Source organism: Crocuta crocuta, unplaced genomic scaffold, assembly GCF_008692635.1.
Source record: "Crocuta crocuta isolate KB4526 unplaced genomic scaffold, BGI_CrCroc_1.0 scaffold6, whole genome shotgun sequence".
Taxonomy (NCBI): domain Eukaryota; kingdom Metazoa; phylum Chordata; class Mammalia; order Carnivora; family Hyaenidae; genus Crocuta; species Crocuta crocuta.
In genome coordinates, this window is record NW_027531917.1 from 4,826,627 (window position 1) to 4,847,489 (window position 20,863).

General features: G+C 34.0%; 1 protein-coding gene across 1 annotated transcript in view; it reads right to left on the reverse strand.

Annotated features, from left to right (window-relative positions):
• Nucleotides 1-6,928: 6,928 nt before the first annotated feature.
• LOC144240561 (olfactory receptor 5AC1-like) overlaps nt 6,929-20,863 on the reverse strand; it is a 29,296-nt gene continuing 15,361 nt past the window's right edge. Inside the window, exon 3 of the mRNA XM_077774928.1 lies at nt 6,929-7,870. Coding sequence (XP_077631054.1) covers nt 6,929-7,858 — 930 coding nt within the window. The 5' untranslated portion in view covers nt 7,859-7,870. The remainder of the gene's footprint in view (nt 7,871-20,863) is intronic.

Consider the following 20,863-nt stretch of genomic DNA (forward strand, 5'->3'; position numbering starts at 1 on the left):
CTCTACGTGTCTCTGTGTGTGTGTGTGTGTGTGTGTGTGTGTGCGCGCGCGCGCGCGCGTTGGTTTTGATAAGCTTTTTATATAGATTTTTTATATATTTTATGGTGATAAAATAGACTAGCATCACATATATGTTATGCATTCATGACTTACCTTTTTATTAATTTTTCAATATTTCTAGACTCTGAAGTTGTTTCAAATTGTCACAAATCTACAAAAAAATTCCAGTATATTTCTTGAAAAAATCTATATATCTATACATAGATATATAGATGTATGTATACATATATATATATGATTAAACTTGGCAAGAAATATGCCTCATCTATATGTATTTGGTAGAAATGCAAAACTACTGAAGGGTATAAAAATTTGTTTAATGTATTAAAATTCATCATTCTATCTAAGCAGAAAGATTTGATCTAGTAAAGACATTAATTTCTCCAAATTAATTTATAAATTGGATGAAATATCAAACAAAATAATAAGGGAATAGTTTAACTATAAATGTTTAATTCATCTGGAAGAGAAAATGGATTTTTTAATGCCAAAAAATTTTTTCAAAAAGGAAAAAGAAGGGAGATAGCCCATGCCAGGTTTGAAATATATCATAAAGTTAGCTATAATAACTGAAATTATGCTTGATGTCATCAAGGTTTATTATGGGTAAAAATTCACTTAAATTTGAATATCTACTCCTAGATATGGGGAAGAAGAGTAGCAAAATTGCTTGAAAGCACAGACTTTGAAAGAGACAGACTTTGGTTCAAATCTGGTTTTGCCTCTATGTCTTTCATCAATAACTTAAACTCTCTAAGTGTTGAGATCTCATTTGAGAAATGAAGTCAATAATGTGCACTTACCACGTTGTTTCAAGAATCAGATGAGAGGGTAAATGTCAAGCCCTTAGCACTGTATTTGACAAACAGGAAGGGCTCATTAAATAGTAACTTTAACTATTTGTGTTAGTTATTTTAGTTATGCATGAGTAAAGCAGCTAAGCTCTTTTGTTAGAGAATGGTTTTGGGGTGAGCAAACTATGATATATGTTGTCATATTGCCAATTTGTGACAAGGACAGTTTAACTTTGTACATAAAATACTTTTATAATTAGCTCAAGCCATCTGCAGGTTGGCACAGAGACCGGTAATAGTGACTTATGTGGAGCAAATGAGACACATCTTCTGGAAGAAAAAAACCTATAGGTATAACACATTTTAAAGAGAAACATTTATTTTACTGAAAATTGCAGATATCATGACATTTCATAACTAAACATTCCACACTGCATTGTTAACAAAGGACATTTTTTTCCTAACCACAATACCATTTTGATATTAGATAAAACGAAACTATTCTTCCAATACCATCAAATAAGTAGTCTATACTCAAATTTCTCCAATCGTTACCAAATTATTTTTGTAACATTGCATTTGTTTGTTGTATTCATCAAGACTCTTAATCTAAAAGTATCACTTCTTTCCCCTTTCTTTACTTTTTTGTTGTTGTTATTAATCATAATGGTTTCTCTTATTTGTTTTTTCTCCTTAATGAAATGATGTGGAGACAGTGGGCCAATTGTTCAGTAGTCTTGTGGAATTTCTTCTTTCTGGATTTGTCTAGCTGACTTGTTTGACTTAGTCTCCTACTCTGTATTTCTCTATTCCCAGTGGAATTTATATCTAAAGGCTTGATTAAACATTTTGACAAGAATTCTTCATAAATGATGGTATGAATTTCATATTGCATAACATCAGGAAGTACAGGAAGCCTGTTTGTCTCACTGTTGGTGGGGTTCAGGGTGATCCCTGGGTTAAGGAATTAACAGCCACATCTCTCTACTGTAAAGTTATGTATTTTCCCTTACATCTGGCAAATAACTAAAGATGTGGCACCTTGTAAATCTATCCAAGTCCCCATTCATTTTTTAGCTAAGATTTTAGCATCCTTTGATGATTCTTGCCAGAATCAATTATATTATTAGAGATTCTTAAATAATAATTTTTAATTCTGTCATTTGTTCTACATTTTTAGGTGGAATACTTTGATACAACTACAAAAAAAGAAGAAATATGACAAAATGTTCTGAAATTTATTATAAAAAATTTAGGGGTGCCTGGCTGGCTCAGTTGGTGGAGCATGTGACTCTTAATCTTGGGGTTGTGAGTTTGGACCCCACGTTGGTGTAGCAATTACTTAAAAATAAAATCTTAAAGAAAAATTTAAGCAAATGTCTAAACGTTGTTTAGACTTATTTGACCTTGCCAGAAGTTCACAGCTCTGCTTTCTTTCTTGGAGGCAAATTGTTGCTGATTTTAAAAGGCTTACTTTGAATAGCTTAGTCATTCAGTACAAAAATATATTGACGTGTCTGATATAGTAGACCGTGGTCAGGAATTTTCTTTGAAAGGGAAAAGATGACTCAATGTAAATGCAAATCACTACAAATTCTGGCTTGTCCAATAGTTCCTGTTTCTCACATGTTGTAAGAAACTGACTTTTTTCTCTCTTTAGTGATCAAATTATTTTTTACCAGAAATCATCCTTTTGGGGCAATGTTGCTTTTGGAAGCCTTTTTTCCAAAGAGGGATGTTTTTAGACACATGCTTTTTAAGATCTCCTAAGACCAATTTTTATTATGTATGTGTTTAATAAATATATAATAATCATTATCATAAGAACGTGTTTTTTGTGTCTTTCAACCAAAGCATGTTCATATAAACTATCTTAATTTCTCAACAGTATTGAAACACCTGCTGCTTCTTACATTACCTTCTTACCTAACAAAAAGGATTTCAGAGTGGCCACACCAGCAGCCTGTGACAGTGCAGTTTGTGACACTGGTTCTTGTCATAGGGTAGCCCTTTATTGGTTATATCACTTTAGAAAAGTTGGATCTTAACTTTCTCATAAAAACAAAACCTGTATTTGTATAGGGATTTATACTCTGTGATGTACAATCACATATATTGTCTCACTCAGTCAGCTGAATAGGGACCTAAATGAATATTATAATATCCATTATACAAATGAAGAAGTTAAGGCACTGCACATTTAAATATCCTTAGACACTCATTGTTTTCTTCTCTCTATGACCTAGAAGACTTCATGGGGCTATTGTGGTCACTGTTAGCTTCATCTAAGACTCAGAAATAAAATAACAAATCCAACTTGACACACTAAGCTTTTCCATTACTCCAGGCTGCCTCACATGTAAATGGAAGAAATACCACCTCCCTTCTATTTTTTCAGAGTCACTGAAAGGATCAATTAAGATAATTCAGATGAATACTCTAAAAGTCTTGAAGTAATATTTAAATATGAGGTAGTGGCTTAGTCCATTCAGGCTGCCATAAAAACATACCACAGACTCGGTAGCTTATAAACAACAGAAATTTCTTTCTCATGATTCTATAGTCTGGAAGTCCAAGATCAAGGTGCCAGTATTGTTGCATTCTGATGAAAGTCCTTGTCCTGATTCATAGCCAGTGACTTTTCACTGTGACCTCACATGGAGAAAGAAGTTGGGGGCCTCTCTGGAACCTTTTCTTACAAGATACTTAATCCCGTTCATGAAGGCTCCATCACAATACTTAAGGAACTTCCAAAGGCTCTACCTTTTAATACCATAATCTTTGGGGAACAGGATTTTAAACTATGAGTTTGGGGGGGACACAAACATTTAGACAATAGCAGGTAGACTTTCCTATTAAGAATAAATCAAAATTCAAAATCTAAAGTGATCATCATGAACGTTGAACTTTGTCTTTGATAATATAGTCCAGGCCCACCTGCCTCACAACTGCCTGAGATACCTGTGAATAGTACAGAACCTTAGACCAACCAGTGATCTGCTGAATCCAATACCTATGGGCTCATGCACACTAAAGTTTAAGAATGAAAACTTCCAGTGAAAAATCTCCATGACATTGGCCCCTCTTCTGCTTAACTAAACCAGTTTTAGATGTTATATAGAGGCTATACACTCCAACTATATAAAGTATGTACCTTGTAGACACTTTGTAATAGCCCAGCTGACATTCAGTAGATTGATCATACCATACTACTATATGGACAATAATGGAGAACTGTCCAACATAAGTAAAATATTTATTGAAATATGGGACTCTAATAATTCAAGATAAATATTTGTTAGGAAGGAACTTCAGCCAACTTTAGACGAACTGTCTGGATATGCATAGTCTGTCTCTCCAAACTGATTATCTGGTGGAATTTGAAAGAAATTAGTGTTATCTACAACTTTTTTAATATATGAATTTGTTTTCAGACAGCAAACTGCATGTCCATATTCACTAGCATATAGATAATTGTGTCAGACTTCCAAAACCAACTGAAGAATCAAGACCATATGAAGATTTTACTTTTGTCTTAAACCAGTGGTTTTCAACTTAGGCTGTACATTGGCATCCCCAGGAGTAATAAAGATATACTAATAGCTGGGCCACATCTCCAGAGAAGGTGATTTCATTGGCCTGAGATTGGGTCAGAGAATCTTAATTTTTAAAGACCTTAGGTGATTCCAATAAGGACTGAGAAGCACTGTCTTAAATTTAAAAAGTATCATATGCAATATACATGACATCTATCCTTATTCCCTTGGTGCCAGCAAAAAAAGGGGAGAAATAAAGATAAAAAATTGATCAAAAATTGGATAAACTTTCATAAAGTGGCTACTTTAGCAAATAGTCATTGTGATAGTCATACAGAGAAGTTTCTTTACTCAATTATCATCTAATCTTCATCAGAGGCTTGCCAAGTTTTACATAATTATCTCTAGTGACTGTCAACACTGACTGCATATTAGAATAACTTGTACAGGTTTATAAAACTATCAGAAGCCTGGACCTCATCTTAGAAATTATAGTTGTTTGGTTTGAGGTGATAATAAAGTTAAGACCACTGACCTATACCATCTGGGTGAGGAAGAAGAAGCTAGGCAAAACTTGATTGGTGACATTAAGTCATTAATTCTGTTAGTTATCAACAGAGTATAATATAACAAATAATTACTCAGTTTTATAATATGCTATAGGCTGAACTATGAAGCACCTGAAATGCTATCATTCTTACAGATTATGTAGTATTAGTTAAATTCCACACAGTCTTTCACATAAAATATAAAGCCATGAAAAATAAAAGTTTCTACAGATAAGACAGTTTTCCTGTGAAAAACCTAGCATGGTGACCTGAGCTTTACAGTAAAAGAAGAAGCCAGGAAGCACATCTAGCAGCTTACTTCCTTTCCCTTACTCACAGGGTACACTGTGGAGCAGAGGAAGCAGCCACTGATTTGGCTTGCACCATCTCCTTCTGTGTGCCTCTTCAGCCACCAGTGTTAGGTGCCACATAAGACAGAATGGTCATAAAGAAGCAGCATGGGGTAGTGGTCACAAGTGTGGATTCTGGCGCCATTCTGCCTGACATAGTAGAGGTATAAAGGAGACAGAGGACATCTATATATTGACAGATAGCAATTGTACATAGCCAATACTTAAAATAGTCTGTGTGGCACATAAAAACAAAGAGAGAGCTTTGCCGCTAGCCTTGAGTGTGGAGAAGTGGAGGCAAGAACTCCTCCAGAGATTCTGCACCCACAGGGAACAACCTGCTTCGAATGAGCCCACACAGCAGAAGGCAGAGCTCAGATACAGTGAGAGGAGCACAATCTGAGAAAATTGAGCCCCAAACACTGTGCTGAAGCCACTTGGCCACACCTCATGCTTTGCTGTTCAATGACTCAACAAATTGTTTATATCCTCAAATAAAAACAATAGGCTAGGATTTGAAAAATGTGCCATGTATGTAGAAGTACTTAACTCTTTTTACTTTTCTAGACTGTACCAGGGTCACTACTCATGGTTTATATGCTCCTTTGCCCTTGTATGCCCTGTAAGAGACATCTAAAGTTGTGAGAATTGGCTCTATCAATAGCATAATGTGGGTCAAACTACCTATCTTTTCCTTACTTTTTGACTAAAATATTCACAGGGCCATATGTAATTAACTCAGGAGCTCAAAAAATGCAAACGGGTCAGAACACATACATAGTTTTTATAAAGAAAAAATCAGTTAAGTTATATAATTATGAATTGATCAAGCACATCAGCTATTTCAGTGGTTGTCAATTCCAGGAGAAAAAATTTCAACTGGCATATGTGGGTCAGACGCAAGATGCTTAGTGAGATTGCTTAATAAATTAAAAAGTAGATGTTTAACAACCATTAAGAAAAGTTCATTTAACGAACTTTTTATTACATTGAAGGAAAATTACTTTCTCTTAAATATATGATTGTTAAATTTTTAAACCTTTCAATGGTTACAATACAAATATAATTTACAAAATTACTTTCATCCTTGTAGAAATGTTCATTTTAAATGCCTCAATAGGTTATATGTCGTCATATTTAGTCTAACAATATTACTTTGGTTTGCATATTGTTTGGGTAATTATAAATATCTACTAAAGAGAAGGTTTTGAAAAATTACCCACTCAAAAATTATTTAAAAAGGCATGAGTCTTTTTTAAAAAGAGAGTTTATACAGATTGAGTCTTCCTTTAAACACTATAAATTCAAAAGAGTTTTAAAGTATGTGTATGTGGAAACACAAAGCTCTTCATGTTACAAAGACATAGTAATTTGAAGATTTCTGTTTTACTTTTGTCTTTGAGGATGGATTAAGAACAACAACACAAAGTAAATGGAGCCTGTCTTTACCAGGCTTATTACTTATTTTGATGATCACAAGAACTTATGATGAAGACAAGTCTATCTATGCTAAATTTTTTGTTTATTCATTCTAAGATTACATGTTAAGTCCCTACTATGCACAAAACACAGGGACACATTTATGCTTTATTTAAACAGAGAAAAACCTAAGGAATAATGAAAGTTGCCCTCCTAAATATCTATTTCTTTATAACTTTTCTCAGTGCACCTAAAACTTCCTTGTTTCTTAGGCTATAAATAAAGGGGTTTAGCAGGGGGATTATAACTGTGTAGAACAATGAATACATTTTGTCCTGATATTGATCTGGGCCAGACCCGGGACGCACATACATGAAGAAGAGAGTGCCATAGAACAAGGAAACAGAGAGCAGGTGGGCGCTGCACGTGGAGAAGGCTTTGCTCCTGCCCTTTTCAGACTTCTTTTTCAGGATGGCAAAGAGGACACGGATATAAGACACTATGATAGTCGTAAAAGTAAAAGCTTGTATAAAAGCAGCAAAAATAAAAATCACCAATGCATTAAGAGATGGGTCAGTGCAAGAAATTGTATACAGTGACAAAATTTCACAGTAGAAATGATGTATTATATTGGACCTGCAGAAGGTTAATCTAAACAGTAATCCCACATGAACGATGGGATGCAGAAAACCAATCGCATAAGACGCACTTATCAACCAAGTACAGAGTCGGTTGGACATCACCACTGGATAAAGCAAGGGGTTGCATATGGCTACATAGCGGTCATAGGCCATCACTACCAAGAGGAAACACTCTGTGGTGGCACTGGAACCAAAAATATAAAATTGGGTGATGCATTTGACCAGGGATATCATGTGATTGTTAGATAAAAAATTTATGAGCATCTTTGGAGTCACAGAGGAGGAGGAACAAGCATCTGCAAAGGCCAGACTACCAAGGAATAAATACATGGGGATGTGAAGATGAGGGTCTTTCCAGATGAGAAAAATCAGTCCCAGGTTGCCCACCATGGTGGTGAGGTAGATGACCAAGAACACCAGGAGCAGGGGGACCTGCATCCCTGGACGATCTGTCAGTCCCATGAGAACAAACTCCATCACCTGCGTCTTGTTTGCCTCCATCGTATGCATTCAGGCTGATCACTACCATGATAGGATAGGTAAAGGGGAGAAAAAACAATCAAACGTCATGAAAACTGGTATTGAATGGTAATGTCTGTTCCCTATTTCAGATGGCACTTTCTCAACAAATACGAAGGGACAGGGTTTCTCTTTTTTAGAAACACACCTAAGAATATTAAGTATATAATAAATAATTTTGAGGAAGATTTTTTAAAGAAGTATATACATATTTAGAATTGAATATATTAACAGTGAATTGTTTTTCAGAATTGAGAATAAAAACATACATTTTATGTGAACGTCTCTAAAAACAGCAGCAGTTCAGTTTCAAAAGTGTGTGTCTTTTCTTTTGAATGAAAAATGGGCTGTATCTTTGATATCAGTGATATTATTCAGTCCCTTTAAGGCATTAATAGGTCGAGTGAGAAGACAGTAAATTAATATTTAATTACTGTTTTTAATATGTCTACTATCATTGTTACTTGATTATATATTCATAAAAATAATCCCAGATTCCTAAACAAGTCTTTTGATTTTACATTGCTCAGAATCACTCCCAATTTCTAATTCACTCTTTTTAATTATATCCAATAAACTCTCATACGTGAATATAATCATTCATTCAGTCAACAAATATTTATATACTCCCTCTTCAGAGTGCTGTCATTCTTAGCTCAGTCACATGTAGAAACTCTAGCTGGTGTTACACCCAAGATAATAAAAAATAAAGTCCCCCTTTAAGAGGAGTGAAGAAATAAAGACACTATCAACTTATTCACAGGTTTGGGAAGGATCCAAGGCCTGTCATTTTATAAACCAAATAAAACAATTACCATCCAGTTAACTGAAAATATGTTTTAATATTTCAGAGGCACGAATTCTAAAATGATTGTAAGGATTTTTCTTTTCCTGTTCTTTTTAGGATTACCAGTAGGACTATCAAAGTAGGGAGGTATGAAACATTACAAATGGCACCACAGCAGAAAAAATAACCAGTGTTTTCAAAAAGGTGACTTCAATTTAAATAGTAGAAATTACAAATTTTGTTTAAAGGGCAAATCAAATGAATAAAGATGAACCCCAGTAACAGGAAATGACTAATATAGAGACGTCAAGACAGGTAAAAGCCCCAGATTAAAAATGTATCTATGAGTTTTACAAGCCTAGGAAGCAAGCGAGAAGGCTAGACTCTGTGGAGACCCAGGAGAAGAAAACCTCAGTCCTCATCATCACAAATTATGCACAAGTCTGAACACAAAATATGTTTTGTGTATTCAGATCTCTGCCTTAGTATCTAAAGCAGGAGCTACTCGTTTACAAACAGCTGTTCTAAATATATAACCATTGAAAGGAATATTTCCATTTTGGATTCATAGCTCCCAGGCTTTCATTACAAGACCACCCATTCTAACACATATGTTTACTTTTATAACCTAGTCGCTAGTTCTGTACAGAAGCTGAAGACTTCATTCCTCAATTTGTACTGGGCTGGAACATGCCCCTAATGTGCTTGCTTGGTAATTGAAAGACAGAGAACAATACAGAAAATTGAGGGGAGAGAGAATTTGTGAAAAATTCAGTTCTCATGAGAATAATGTTTGAACAATAAAAATATATAAAAGAATTGAGGTATTTTCTATTAAAAAGCACCTAGAATTTTTTCCCCTGTAAAAAGGAAGCTATTCTGAGGGGGAAAAAAAACTGTTCTTCTCAATCGTCACTTGAAATAGAAAAAGGGAAAATTTGATTGAGATTTATATTAGACATTAATAAATAGAGGGGCTGGTGATATCAGCAGTAATCACATAAGCACACTACTGTCAAATCACTACAAACACCATATTATCCTTATTTTACACTCTTCACAGAATACAATGAGTTGTGGCTCTTAATATTTGTGGTGAACTATTTTTCATGTGTGTGCATGTTTCCAGCAAAGTATCACCTTAAAAAAGATACAGGTTGAAAGAGAAATCATAGACTCCTTTAAAAATCCTCATAACTCTATGATTCTTAACAGTCAGAAATATTCTCATTCTGTTTGTGTTTCCTTGTAAATTAAATGCCAGAATGAATTTTAATTTTCAAACACATGAATATTAAATAGATATGTTTTATAATTCGTTATACTGGCCTCCCCAAAATTAACAAAAATGTAACCGTATTTTAGAGGCTTTGAATCTCTATCCCATGTCTAAATTACCAAATGACTATGAGCTTTATGACCCTTGTTTTGCGGTTCTCATTGAAAGCACTGGATTTTCTAAGGTACATTTCCATCCACAGTCTGTGTGTGACTATGACCCTTCTCTGCTATTTAGTAGGTAGCATAGCATGGTGGTAAACCACACAATGCTATAACCGAATTACATGAGTTCAATTCTTCACTCTACAAATACATAGCTTAATATCCAAAAGTTTTCAGAGGAAATACACATAATGTTTATTTAGCTATTCAATTCAGGATGTTTCCTTTGGAAGATAAATCATCTGAAAAATATTTTTCATGAATTGTGATAGCTCATGAAAAACTTTTGGTACTAAGATGGTATTTTCTACCTGTTTTCTTGGAAAGAATAATTTACAATAAAATAAAGCACTGTATTCTCACCTATGCTTATAAGAAGATGCAGATGTCATAAGATATAAATTTTCGTGAAGAACTCTTAAGATACAAGAACAAAAATATCAAAGACAACTATTTGTTTCATGTTATTTTTCTTTGGCAAATACCCTTTGGAAGGGAAGATATTTATTTCTTCCCATCTTCAAACCTGTTTGCAAACATAGTATTGAAATTCCCTCAATTCCCTTTCGAAAATCCCCCAAAAGATTCCCTGTAGAATGAAGTCAGCCTACTGGGCATTATAGACTAATCAACAAATCACTTCTAATATACCCTTTTGTGACTATTCTTTTTATAGCTTATGTCTTTCTTCTGCAAACAAAAGCATTACAGGTTAATGGTAGAAAATATTGAAAATGTTAAAAAGCAAAAGAAACAAATTGCTATAATTCACTAATCACTGATAAATACAGTAAACTTTTTACTATATATTTCTGCCATCATTTGCCTGTATTTGTAACTATATTTATGTACTTTATTATATGTAATTAATATATATATGTACATAATATATAAACATTTTATATATACATATAAAAGTAAAATTATGGCACTGCCATATATAATTTTTCATAAACTACTTTTTATTTAAGTATAATTGGGATATAATATTATAGTAGTTTCAGGTGTACAACAAAATGATTTGACTTTTTTTTAAATGTTTATCTATTTTTGAAGGAGAGAGACAAAGCACGAGTGGGAGAGGAGCAGAGAGAGACTCACAGAATTCGAAGCGGGCTCCAGGCTCTGAGCTGTCAGCACAGAGCCCGACGCAGGGCTCAAACTCATGAGCAGTGAAATCATGACCTGAACTGAAGTCATAAGCTTAATCAACTGTACCAACACAGGTGCCCCAATTTACATTTATATAAGTTATGAAATGATCACCATGTTAAGTCTGGTTAACATCTGTAATCATGTATAGTTACTACAATGTTATTGATTATATTCCCTATGCTGTACTTTACATCTCCATGACTCATTTATTTATAACTGGAAATTTATACCTCTTAATCTCCACCTATTTTTCCTATCCCCCTCACCCTTTTCCTCTGGCAAACATCGGTTTGTTCTCTGTATTTATGGATCTGTTATTGTTTTATTTGTTTTGTTTTTTAGGTTTCTCATATAAAGTAAAATCATACAGCATTTGTCATTCCCTTTTTGACTTATTTCACTTAGCATAATATTCTCTAGGTTCATGCATGCTGTAGCAATTAGCAAGATTTCTTTCATTTTTATGGCTGAATAATATTCCATTGTGTGCGTGTATGTATAGTGTACACACTATACTGCACACACACACATCACATCTTTATCCATTCATCTATTAATAGACACTTAAGTTACTTTCATATCTTGGCAGTTGTAAATAATGCTGAAAATAAGGGTGTATATATCTTTTTGAATTCACATTTTCATTCTCTTTGAGTAAATATTCAGAATCAGAATTACAGGATTATATGGTACTTCTATTTTTAATTTTCTGAGGAAACTCCATACTGTTTTTCACAATGGCTACACCAGCATTCCCACCACCAGAGCACAAGGGTTCCCTTTTCTCCACATCTTCACCAATACTTGTTATTTCATGTTTTTTGATATTATCCAGGTGTGAGGTAATATTTCATTGTGGTTTTGATTTGCATGTCCCTAAGACTTATCATTGTTAAGTATTTTTTCATATATTTGTTGGCCATCTTTACATCTTCTTTAGGAAAATGTCTGTTCAAGTCCTCTGCTCATTTTTTAATCATATTGTTTGATATTTTTTGGTGCTGCATTGTATGATTTTGGATATTTATATTTATATTTTGGATATTTACCTCCTATCAGCTGTATCATTTGAAAATATCTTCTCCCACTAAGTAGATTGCCTTTTTGTTTTGTTGATGGTTTCTTCTGCTGTGCAAAAACTTTTTAGGTTGACGTAGATCCGAATGTTTTGCTTTTGTTGTGCTTGCCTGAGGAAACAGATCCAAAAAACTATTGCTAAGACCAATGTCCAACACTTTACTTCCTCTTTTCTTTTGGGAGATTTATGTTTTCAGGTCTTACATTTAGGTCCTTAATTCATTTTGAGTTTATTTTTAAATACAGTCTAAGAAAGTGGTCCAAGTCCATTCTTTTGCTTATAGCTGTCCAGTTTTCCCAGTACCATTTATTGAAAAGATTGTCTTTTCCCCACTGTATATTCTTGGTTCCTTTTTGCAGATTAGTTGACTATCTAAGTATGGGTTTATTTCTGGGCTCTCCCTTGTGTTCCATTGGTCTATATGTAGTTTGTGCCAGTGCCATACTGTTTGGATTACTGTAGATAATATATTTTGAAATCTGGGAGTGTAATATCTCTAACTTTAGAATTATTTGTTCTAGTTCTGTGGAAAATGCCATTAGTATTTTGGTTGGGATTGTATTGAATCTATAGATTGGTTTCAAGAGTATGGACATTTTAACAACATGAATTCTTTCATCCATAAACATGGTTTATCTTTTCATTTATTTGTGTCATCTTCTATTTCTTTTATCAATGTCTTCCAGTTTTCAGAGTACAGGTTTTTCAACTCCTTGGTTAATTTATTCCTAGGTATTTATTCTCTTTGATGTAATTGTAAATGGAAGTATTTTCTTAATTTCTTTTTCTGATAGTTCATTATTAGTACATAGAAATACAACAGATTTCTGTATATTAATTTTGTATCCTGAAACCTTAATTACTTCATTTATTAGTTCTAAATATTTTTGGTGAAATCTTTAGGATTTTCTATATGTAGTATCATTTCATTTGCAAATAGTGAGTTTTACTTCTTCTTTCCTATTTTAGATGCTTTTTATTTCTTTTTCTTGTTTGATTTATAAGGCAGGCTTTCCTATTAAGAAAAAAGAAGAATTCAAAATCTAAAGTGATGGTTATGAATGTTTGAGCAATTTTAGTGCTTTGTCTCTCAAAATGTGACCCAAACCCCATCTGCATCAGAATCATCTGAGATGCTGAATAATGCAGAACCTCAAGCCCACCAATTATCTACTGAATCTAATAGCCTGTGGTCTTGTGCACAACAAAGTTTAAGAATGAAAATCTCAAATGAAAATCTTTGTATCATTGGTTTATCTTCTGTTTAACTGGCCAGTTGTAAATATTAAATAGAAGCTATTCACTCCAACTGTATAAATTAGGTAACTAGTGTATGCTTTTAATAGCACACTGATATTCAATGGATTTATTTATTATACTACACTATAATGAAAACAAAAAAAGGAACACTGTCCCTGAAAAATAAAATATCTGCTGAAATATGAAACTCTTAGAAGGCAAAGGAAATATTTCTTAGGAAAGAATTCCAGTTAGGTTTTTGTGACCTGTCTGGATATGCATAGTCTTTCACCCCAAACTGAATATCCAATGGCACATTGAAAGAAATTGGTGTCATCCGTAATTTTTCATGAATGCATTTGTTTTTAGGCAGCAAACTCCAGATCCATATTCACTACCATAGAGACAGTAGTGTTGGAACTACAAAAAACAATAAAAGAATATTCCTATCAGGGAAATGGTAATGCTATGTATAAATGTTACATCAATGTATTTAAAACAACTAAAGCCATAACTTTCCTTTATCAGGCATGTATTTATTTAAGCACCTACCATATATCAGAGCTTATGCTCTGTGGCTTCATGTATATTCAACTCAAAATCACTGGTGGCTACTAAAAATACGAATAGGCTTGCTAGATGATCATAAGGAAATTCAGTAATTGAAATTATAATGACTGAGGTGGCGCCTGGGTGGCTTAGTCAGTTAAGCGTCCGACTTTCGCTTAGGTCATGATCTCGCGGTTCGTGGGTTCGAGCCCCGCGTCGGGCTCTGTGCTGACTGCCAGCTCAGGGCCTGGAGCCTGTTTCAGAGTCTGTGACTCCCTCTCTCTCTGACCCTCCCCTGCTCACGCTGTCTCTCTCTCTCTCTCTTTCTCTCTCTCTCTCCTAGAAATAAATAAAACATTAAAAAAAATTAAAAAAAAAATTATAATGACTGAGAATTTTCCCCAAATTAATGTCATACACCAACCCACAGATCCAGGAAGCTTAGAAAACACCAAGCCGAATAAATGATATAAAATGATACTTAGCCATATTATTTTCAACCTATACAAAATCAAAGATAAAGTTTTTAAAGAACCCAGAGGAAAAATACCCTTAACTATAGTGGAACAAAGAGAAGAGGTACATCTGTGTAGTTTAAACTATTACATAATATTGATGCTCTGGCACTTATTTTGTGTGGCTAAGTGCTACTTAGTGGTCAGCTTTGAACTGACACTAGCCCCTTCTGTGAGTACATGCCCTAGATAATAGCCCACCCATCCACAAATGTAAGCCCCTGATAGGGCTTCCCCAATGCTCTTGGTGACAGTCTCTCCCACTTCCCAGCTGCTTCTCCTTGTGCACTCCTTAAATAAGATCTCCCCAGAGCTTACCAAAATGCCAATCTTTTTAGTTTGAATTGACAAATTCAGCCTTAAGTTACTGATCCCAGAAACACTTTTACCCATAGACCTTAATAAAGGCATATGCCCCAGGTCCTTTTGCTTGCACTCTGCCTATACTCTGCTTTGGCAGCTTTTTTAAAAAAAACAAAAAAACAAACAAAAAAAAACCCCTTTGTTTTAAGTTTTTGAGACACACACACACACAGTGTGAGTGGGGGAGGGACAGAGCGAGAGATGGAGACACAGAATCCAAAGCAGGCACCAGGCTCTGAACTGTCAGCACAGAGCCTGACACAGGGCTCAAACTCACAAACCATGAGATCATGACCTGAGCCAAAGTCAAATGCTTAACTGACTGAGCCACCCAGGCACTCCTCTGCCTTGACATCTTTATGTGTCATGTCAAGCCATACCATGTACCTGCTCCAGGACCTGTGAGTAATAAACTTCTCTATCTCATTTCCTTTGCAGTCTTTGTTGACCTGTGGCTCACCATGCAACACTCCACAGAGGGCTCTACCTAACAAATATTAACTTAAAAAAATTACAACCATCCATCTTCTCAGAAATCATGCAAGCAATGAGTATGGAGGGAAACATTTTAAGTGTTGAGAGAAAAAAAAAACACCAGTCTGTATCCTGCAAAATATCATTCAAAAGTGAAGGAGAAATAGAGACATTCTTAGACAAACAAAAATTGGGGGAATTTGTTCCCCGTAGACCTGCCTTACAAAAATGTTAAAGTTCTTTAGGGAAGGAAAATAAATTAGGTCAGAAACTCGTATTATATAAAGTAAGGAAAAGGATCAAAGAAAAAATAGGTTAAGGTAAGATAAAAACTTGTTTTTCTTATACTTAATCAATCTAACTGATAATATTGCCAACAATGTATTCAATTGTGTAAGCTTATGTGTATATCATATATGTATACTACATGTACTCTACATGTATATGAAAGTGGATGACAACAATTATACAGGGACGAGAGGCAGGAATAAGGGTTATTTTGTTATTATAAGGTACTCACACTACCCATGAAGTCATACAATAATGTTACTTGAAAATAGACTTGGGTTAGTTATAAATGTATATTGCAAACTCTAGGGCAACCATTAAAAAAGTTTTTTAAGGGGCGCCTGGGTGGCTTAGTAGGTTAAGCGTCCGACTTTCGCTTAGGTCATGATCTCGCGGTTCGTGGGTTCAAGCCCCACATCGGGCTCTGTGCTGACTGCCAGCTCAGAGCCTGGAGCCTATTTCAGAGTCTGTGTCTCCCTCCCTCTCTAACCCTCCCCTGTTCACGCTGTGTGTGTCTCTCTCTCTCCTAGAAATAAATTTTTTTAAAAAAAGTTTTTTAAAAAAAAGAAACAACCAATAAGCTAAGAAGAATGGTTGGAATCATATAAAATGCTCAATTAAAACCACAAAAGCCAGAAAAAGAATGGAAGACAAAAGTGAGAAGAATAATGGCAGCATATAGAAAACAGTTAATGACATGGTAGATTTTATTTTTTAATTTCAGTATAATTAACATACAGCATTACTTTCAGGTCTACAATATAGTGATTCAACAATTCTGTGTATTACTCAGTGGTCATCATGATAAATATACTCTTAATTCCCTTCACCTACTTCATTCGTTCTTCCACTCATCCTCTTTGGTAACCCTCAGTTTGTTCTGTTTAGTTAAGTGTCTGTTTATTGGTTTGTCTCTTTTTTCTTTGTTCATTTGTTTTGTTTCCTAAATTCTACATATGAATGAAACCATGTGGTATTTCTCTTTCTCTGATTGACTTTTTTCACTTAGCTTTATACCCTCTAGATCCATCCATGTTGTTGCAAATGGCAAAATTTCATTCTTTTTTATGGTTAAGTAATATTTCATTATATACAACATTTTTATCCATCCATTTATCTATTGATGGACACTTGGGTTGCTTCCATAGCTTGGCTATTATAAATAATGCTACAATAAACATAGTGGTGCATATATCTTTTCAAATTAGTGTTTTTATATTCTTTGGGTTAATATCCAGTAGTGGAATTACTGCATCATATAGTAATGCTGTTTTTACTTTTTTGAGGAACAACCATAATGTTTTCCATAGTGGCTGTACCAGCTGTGCAGTATGCTGCACTACCAACAGTTCACAAGGGTTCCTTTTTCTCCATATCCTTACCAACATGTATGGTTTCTTGTGTTTTTTATTTTAGTCATTCTGACAGGTGTGAGGTGACATCTCATTATGGTTTTGATTTGCATTTCTCTGATAATGAGTGACGTTGGGCATCTTTTCATGTTTCTGTTAGCCATTTGTATGCCTTCTTTGAAGAAATGGCTGTTCATGTCTTCTGCCTATTTTTAATTAGATTATTTGTTTTTTAGTGTTGAGTTGTATACATTCTTTATATATTTTGGATACTAACCCTTTATCAAATATGTAATTTGAAAGATCTTCTCCCATTCAGTAGGTTGCTTTTGTTTCCCTTACCTCAGAAGACATAGCTAGAAAAATGTTGCTACAGCCAATGTCTAAAAAGTTACTGCCTGTGCTCTCTTCTAGGATCTGATGATTTCAGATCTCATATTTAAGTCATTAATCCATTTTGAGTTTATTTTTGTGTATGGTGTAAAAAAAGTAATCTAGTTTCATTCTTTGGCATGTTGCTGTCCAGTTTTTTCAACACCAATTGTTGAAGAGACTGTCTTTTTCCCATCACATATTCTTGCCTATTGCCTTGAAGATAATTGACCATATAATTGTGAGTTTATTCCTGGGGTTTCTATTCTATTTTGTTGATTTATATGTCTATTTTTGTGCTAGTAGCATACTGTTTTACTGTATTACTACAGCTTTATAGTATATCTTGACATCTGGGATTTGTGATACCCCCAATTTTGTTCTTTTTCAAGACAGCTTTGGCTATTTGGGCTTTTTTTGTGTGTGAATCCATAGAGATTTTAGTATTTGTTCTAGTTCTGGGAAAATGTTCTGGGAAAAATGCTGTGTTGCTTTGGGTAGTATGAACATTTTAACAATATTTGTTCTTCCAATTCATGAGCATGGAGTATTTTTCTGTTTGTGTCATCTTCAATTTCTTTCATCTATGTTTTATAGTTTTCAGAGTGCAGATCTTTAACCTCTTTGGTTAAGTATATTCCTAAATATTTTATTATTGATGCAATTGTAAATGAGATTGTTTTCCTAATTTCTCTTTCTGCTGCTTCATTTTTAATGTATAGAAATGCAACAGATTTCTGTATATTGACTCTGTATTCTGTGAACTAACTAAATTCATTTATCAATTTTAGTAGATTTTGGTGGAGTCTAGGATTTTCTATCTATATCATGTTATCTCCAAATAATGAAAGTTTTACTTCTTCCTTACCAATTTGGATACCTTTTATTTCCTTTTCTTATTTGACTGTTGTGGCTAGGACTTCCAATACTATGTTGAGTAAAAGTAGTGAGAGTAGATGGACATCCTTGTCTTATTCCTGATCTTAGGGAAAAGCGCTCCGCGTTTCGCCATTGAGTATGATGTTATCTGTGGGTTTTTCATATATAGCCTTTTTTATGCTAAGGTATCTTCCCTTTAAACCTACTCTTTTTTAGTGTTTTTATCATGAATGGATATTGTACTTTGTCAAATTCTTTTTCTGCACCTATTGAATTAATGATATGTTTTTTTTATTGTTGATGTGATGTTGATAGATTTACAAATATTGAACCATCCTTGCATCCTGGAAATAAACCCCATTTGACTGAGGTGAATGAATTTTTTAATGCATTGTTACAGTTGGTTTGCTAATTTTTGTTAAGGATTTTTGCATTCATATTCATTGGAGATATTGCCTTATAGTTCTTTTTTTTTTTTCTTTTTTGAAGTGTCTTTTTCTGGTTTTGGTATCGGGTAATACTGGCTTGTAGAATACATTTGGATGCTTTCCTTCCTCTTCTATTTTTTGGAATCGTTTGAGAACACTAGATATTAACTCTTCTTTATATGTCTTTACATTCACCTGTGAGGCCACCTGGTCCTGGACTTTCGATTGTTGGAAGCTTTTTGATTACTGATTCAATTTCATTGCTGGTAATTGGTCTGTTCAAATTTTCCATTTCTTTCAGATTCCGTTTTGGGAGGTTTTATGTTTCTAGGAATTTGTCCATTTCTTCTAGGTTGTCCAGTTTGTTAACATATAACTGTTCATAATATTCTCTTATAATCCTTTGTATTTATGTGGTGTTGGTTGTTATTTCTCCTCTTTCATTTCTGATTTTGTCATTTGATTATCTCTCTCTCTTTCTCTTTCTCCCTTTATGAGTCTGGCTGAAGTTTTATCAATTTTGTTGATTTTTTCAAAGAACCAGCCCCTGGTTACATTGATCTGTTTTAATGCTTTTTTAGTTTCTATTTGTTTTATTTTTCTTCAATCGCTTCTTGGCCTTTTGGCTAAGATCAAGTGTTTTATTTTACTTCTAATCTTTGTTATTTCCTTCCTTCTATTAATTTTGGATTTGTTCGTTCTTCTTCTCCTAGCTCCTTTAGGTGTAAGATTAGGTTGCTATTTGAGATTTTTCTTGCTTCTTGACGTAAGCCTGTATTGCTGTAAATTCCTTCTTGGAACAGCTTTTGCTGCATTTCAAAGATTTTGGACCATTGTGTTTTCATTTTCATTTGTTTCCATGTATTTTTGACAGAGTAGATATTAATCTAACTATATCAACAATCACCTTTAATGCCGGTGTTCTAAGTGTACCAATTAAGAGACAGAGATCATCAGAATGGGTCAAAAAAAGAGCCAACCATATGTTGTCTACAAGAAAACCGCTTTAAATATAAAGAAACATACAGATTAAATTAATGGAGGAATAATCATGCTAACACTAATCCAAAGAAAGCAAGGGTAGCTATATTAATTTCAGACAGAGCAGGCTTAAAGTAAGGAAGTCTGTCAGAGATAAAGAAGGGTATCACTTAATGATTAAGGGGGCAATTCTACAAGACATAGTAACCCTTAATGTGTAGGCACCTAACAACGGAGCATCAAACTATGTAGGGAAAAAAAACTAATAGAATTGCAAAGATAAATAGATGAGACACTATTATAGCTGGAGACTTCAATACCCCTCTATCAGAATTCGACAGATCTAACAGGCAAAAAAAATTGTAGTTGAACTCAATAGTACCATCAATCAACTGGATATAATTGACATCCATAGACTTTTCATAACAACAGCAGAATACACAGTCTTCTCAAGCCCATATGGAATATTTACCAAGATGGAATACAATCTCTGCTCTCAGGTCACAATAGAATTTAAATAGAAATCAATAACAGAAAAATAACTGGAAAATCCCAAAATACACAGAAATTAAGTAAGACACTAATAAATAACACATGAGTCAAGGAAGAAATCTCAAGAGAAATTTTAAAACTATTTTTGAACTATTGGGATGAGCACTGGGTGTTGTGTGGAAACCAATTTGACAATAAATTGTATTAAAAATAAAAATAAATAAAAATGTTTTGAACTAAATTAAAATTAAAACGTTTTATCAAAATCTATGAGGTGCAATGAAAACAGTACTTAGAGGGAATGTTGTAGCACTGAATACATATGATAGAAAAAAATCTTAAATTTCCACCTTAGGAAACTAGAAAAGTAAGGGAAAATTAATAAAAGTAAGAGAATAAAATAAATAGTAAAATTAGAGCAGAAGTCAATGAAAATGAAAAAAAAGTCAATGAAATCAAAAGCTGGTTATTTAAGGGACTCCTGGGTTGATCAGTCAGTTAAACATCTTTCTTTTTTTTTTTCCATAGTTTATTGTCAAGTTGGTTTCCATATAACACCCAGTGCTCATCCCCACAAGTGCCCCTCTCCGTGCCCATCCCC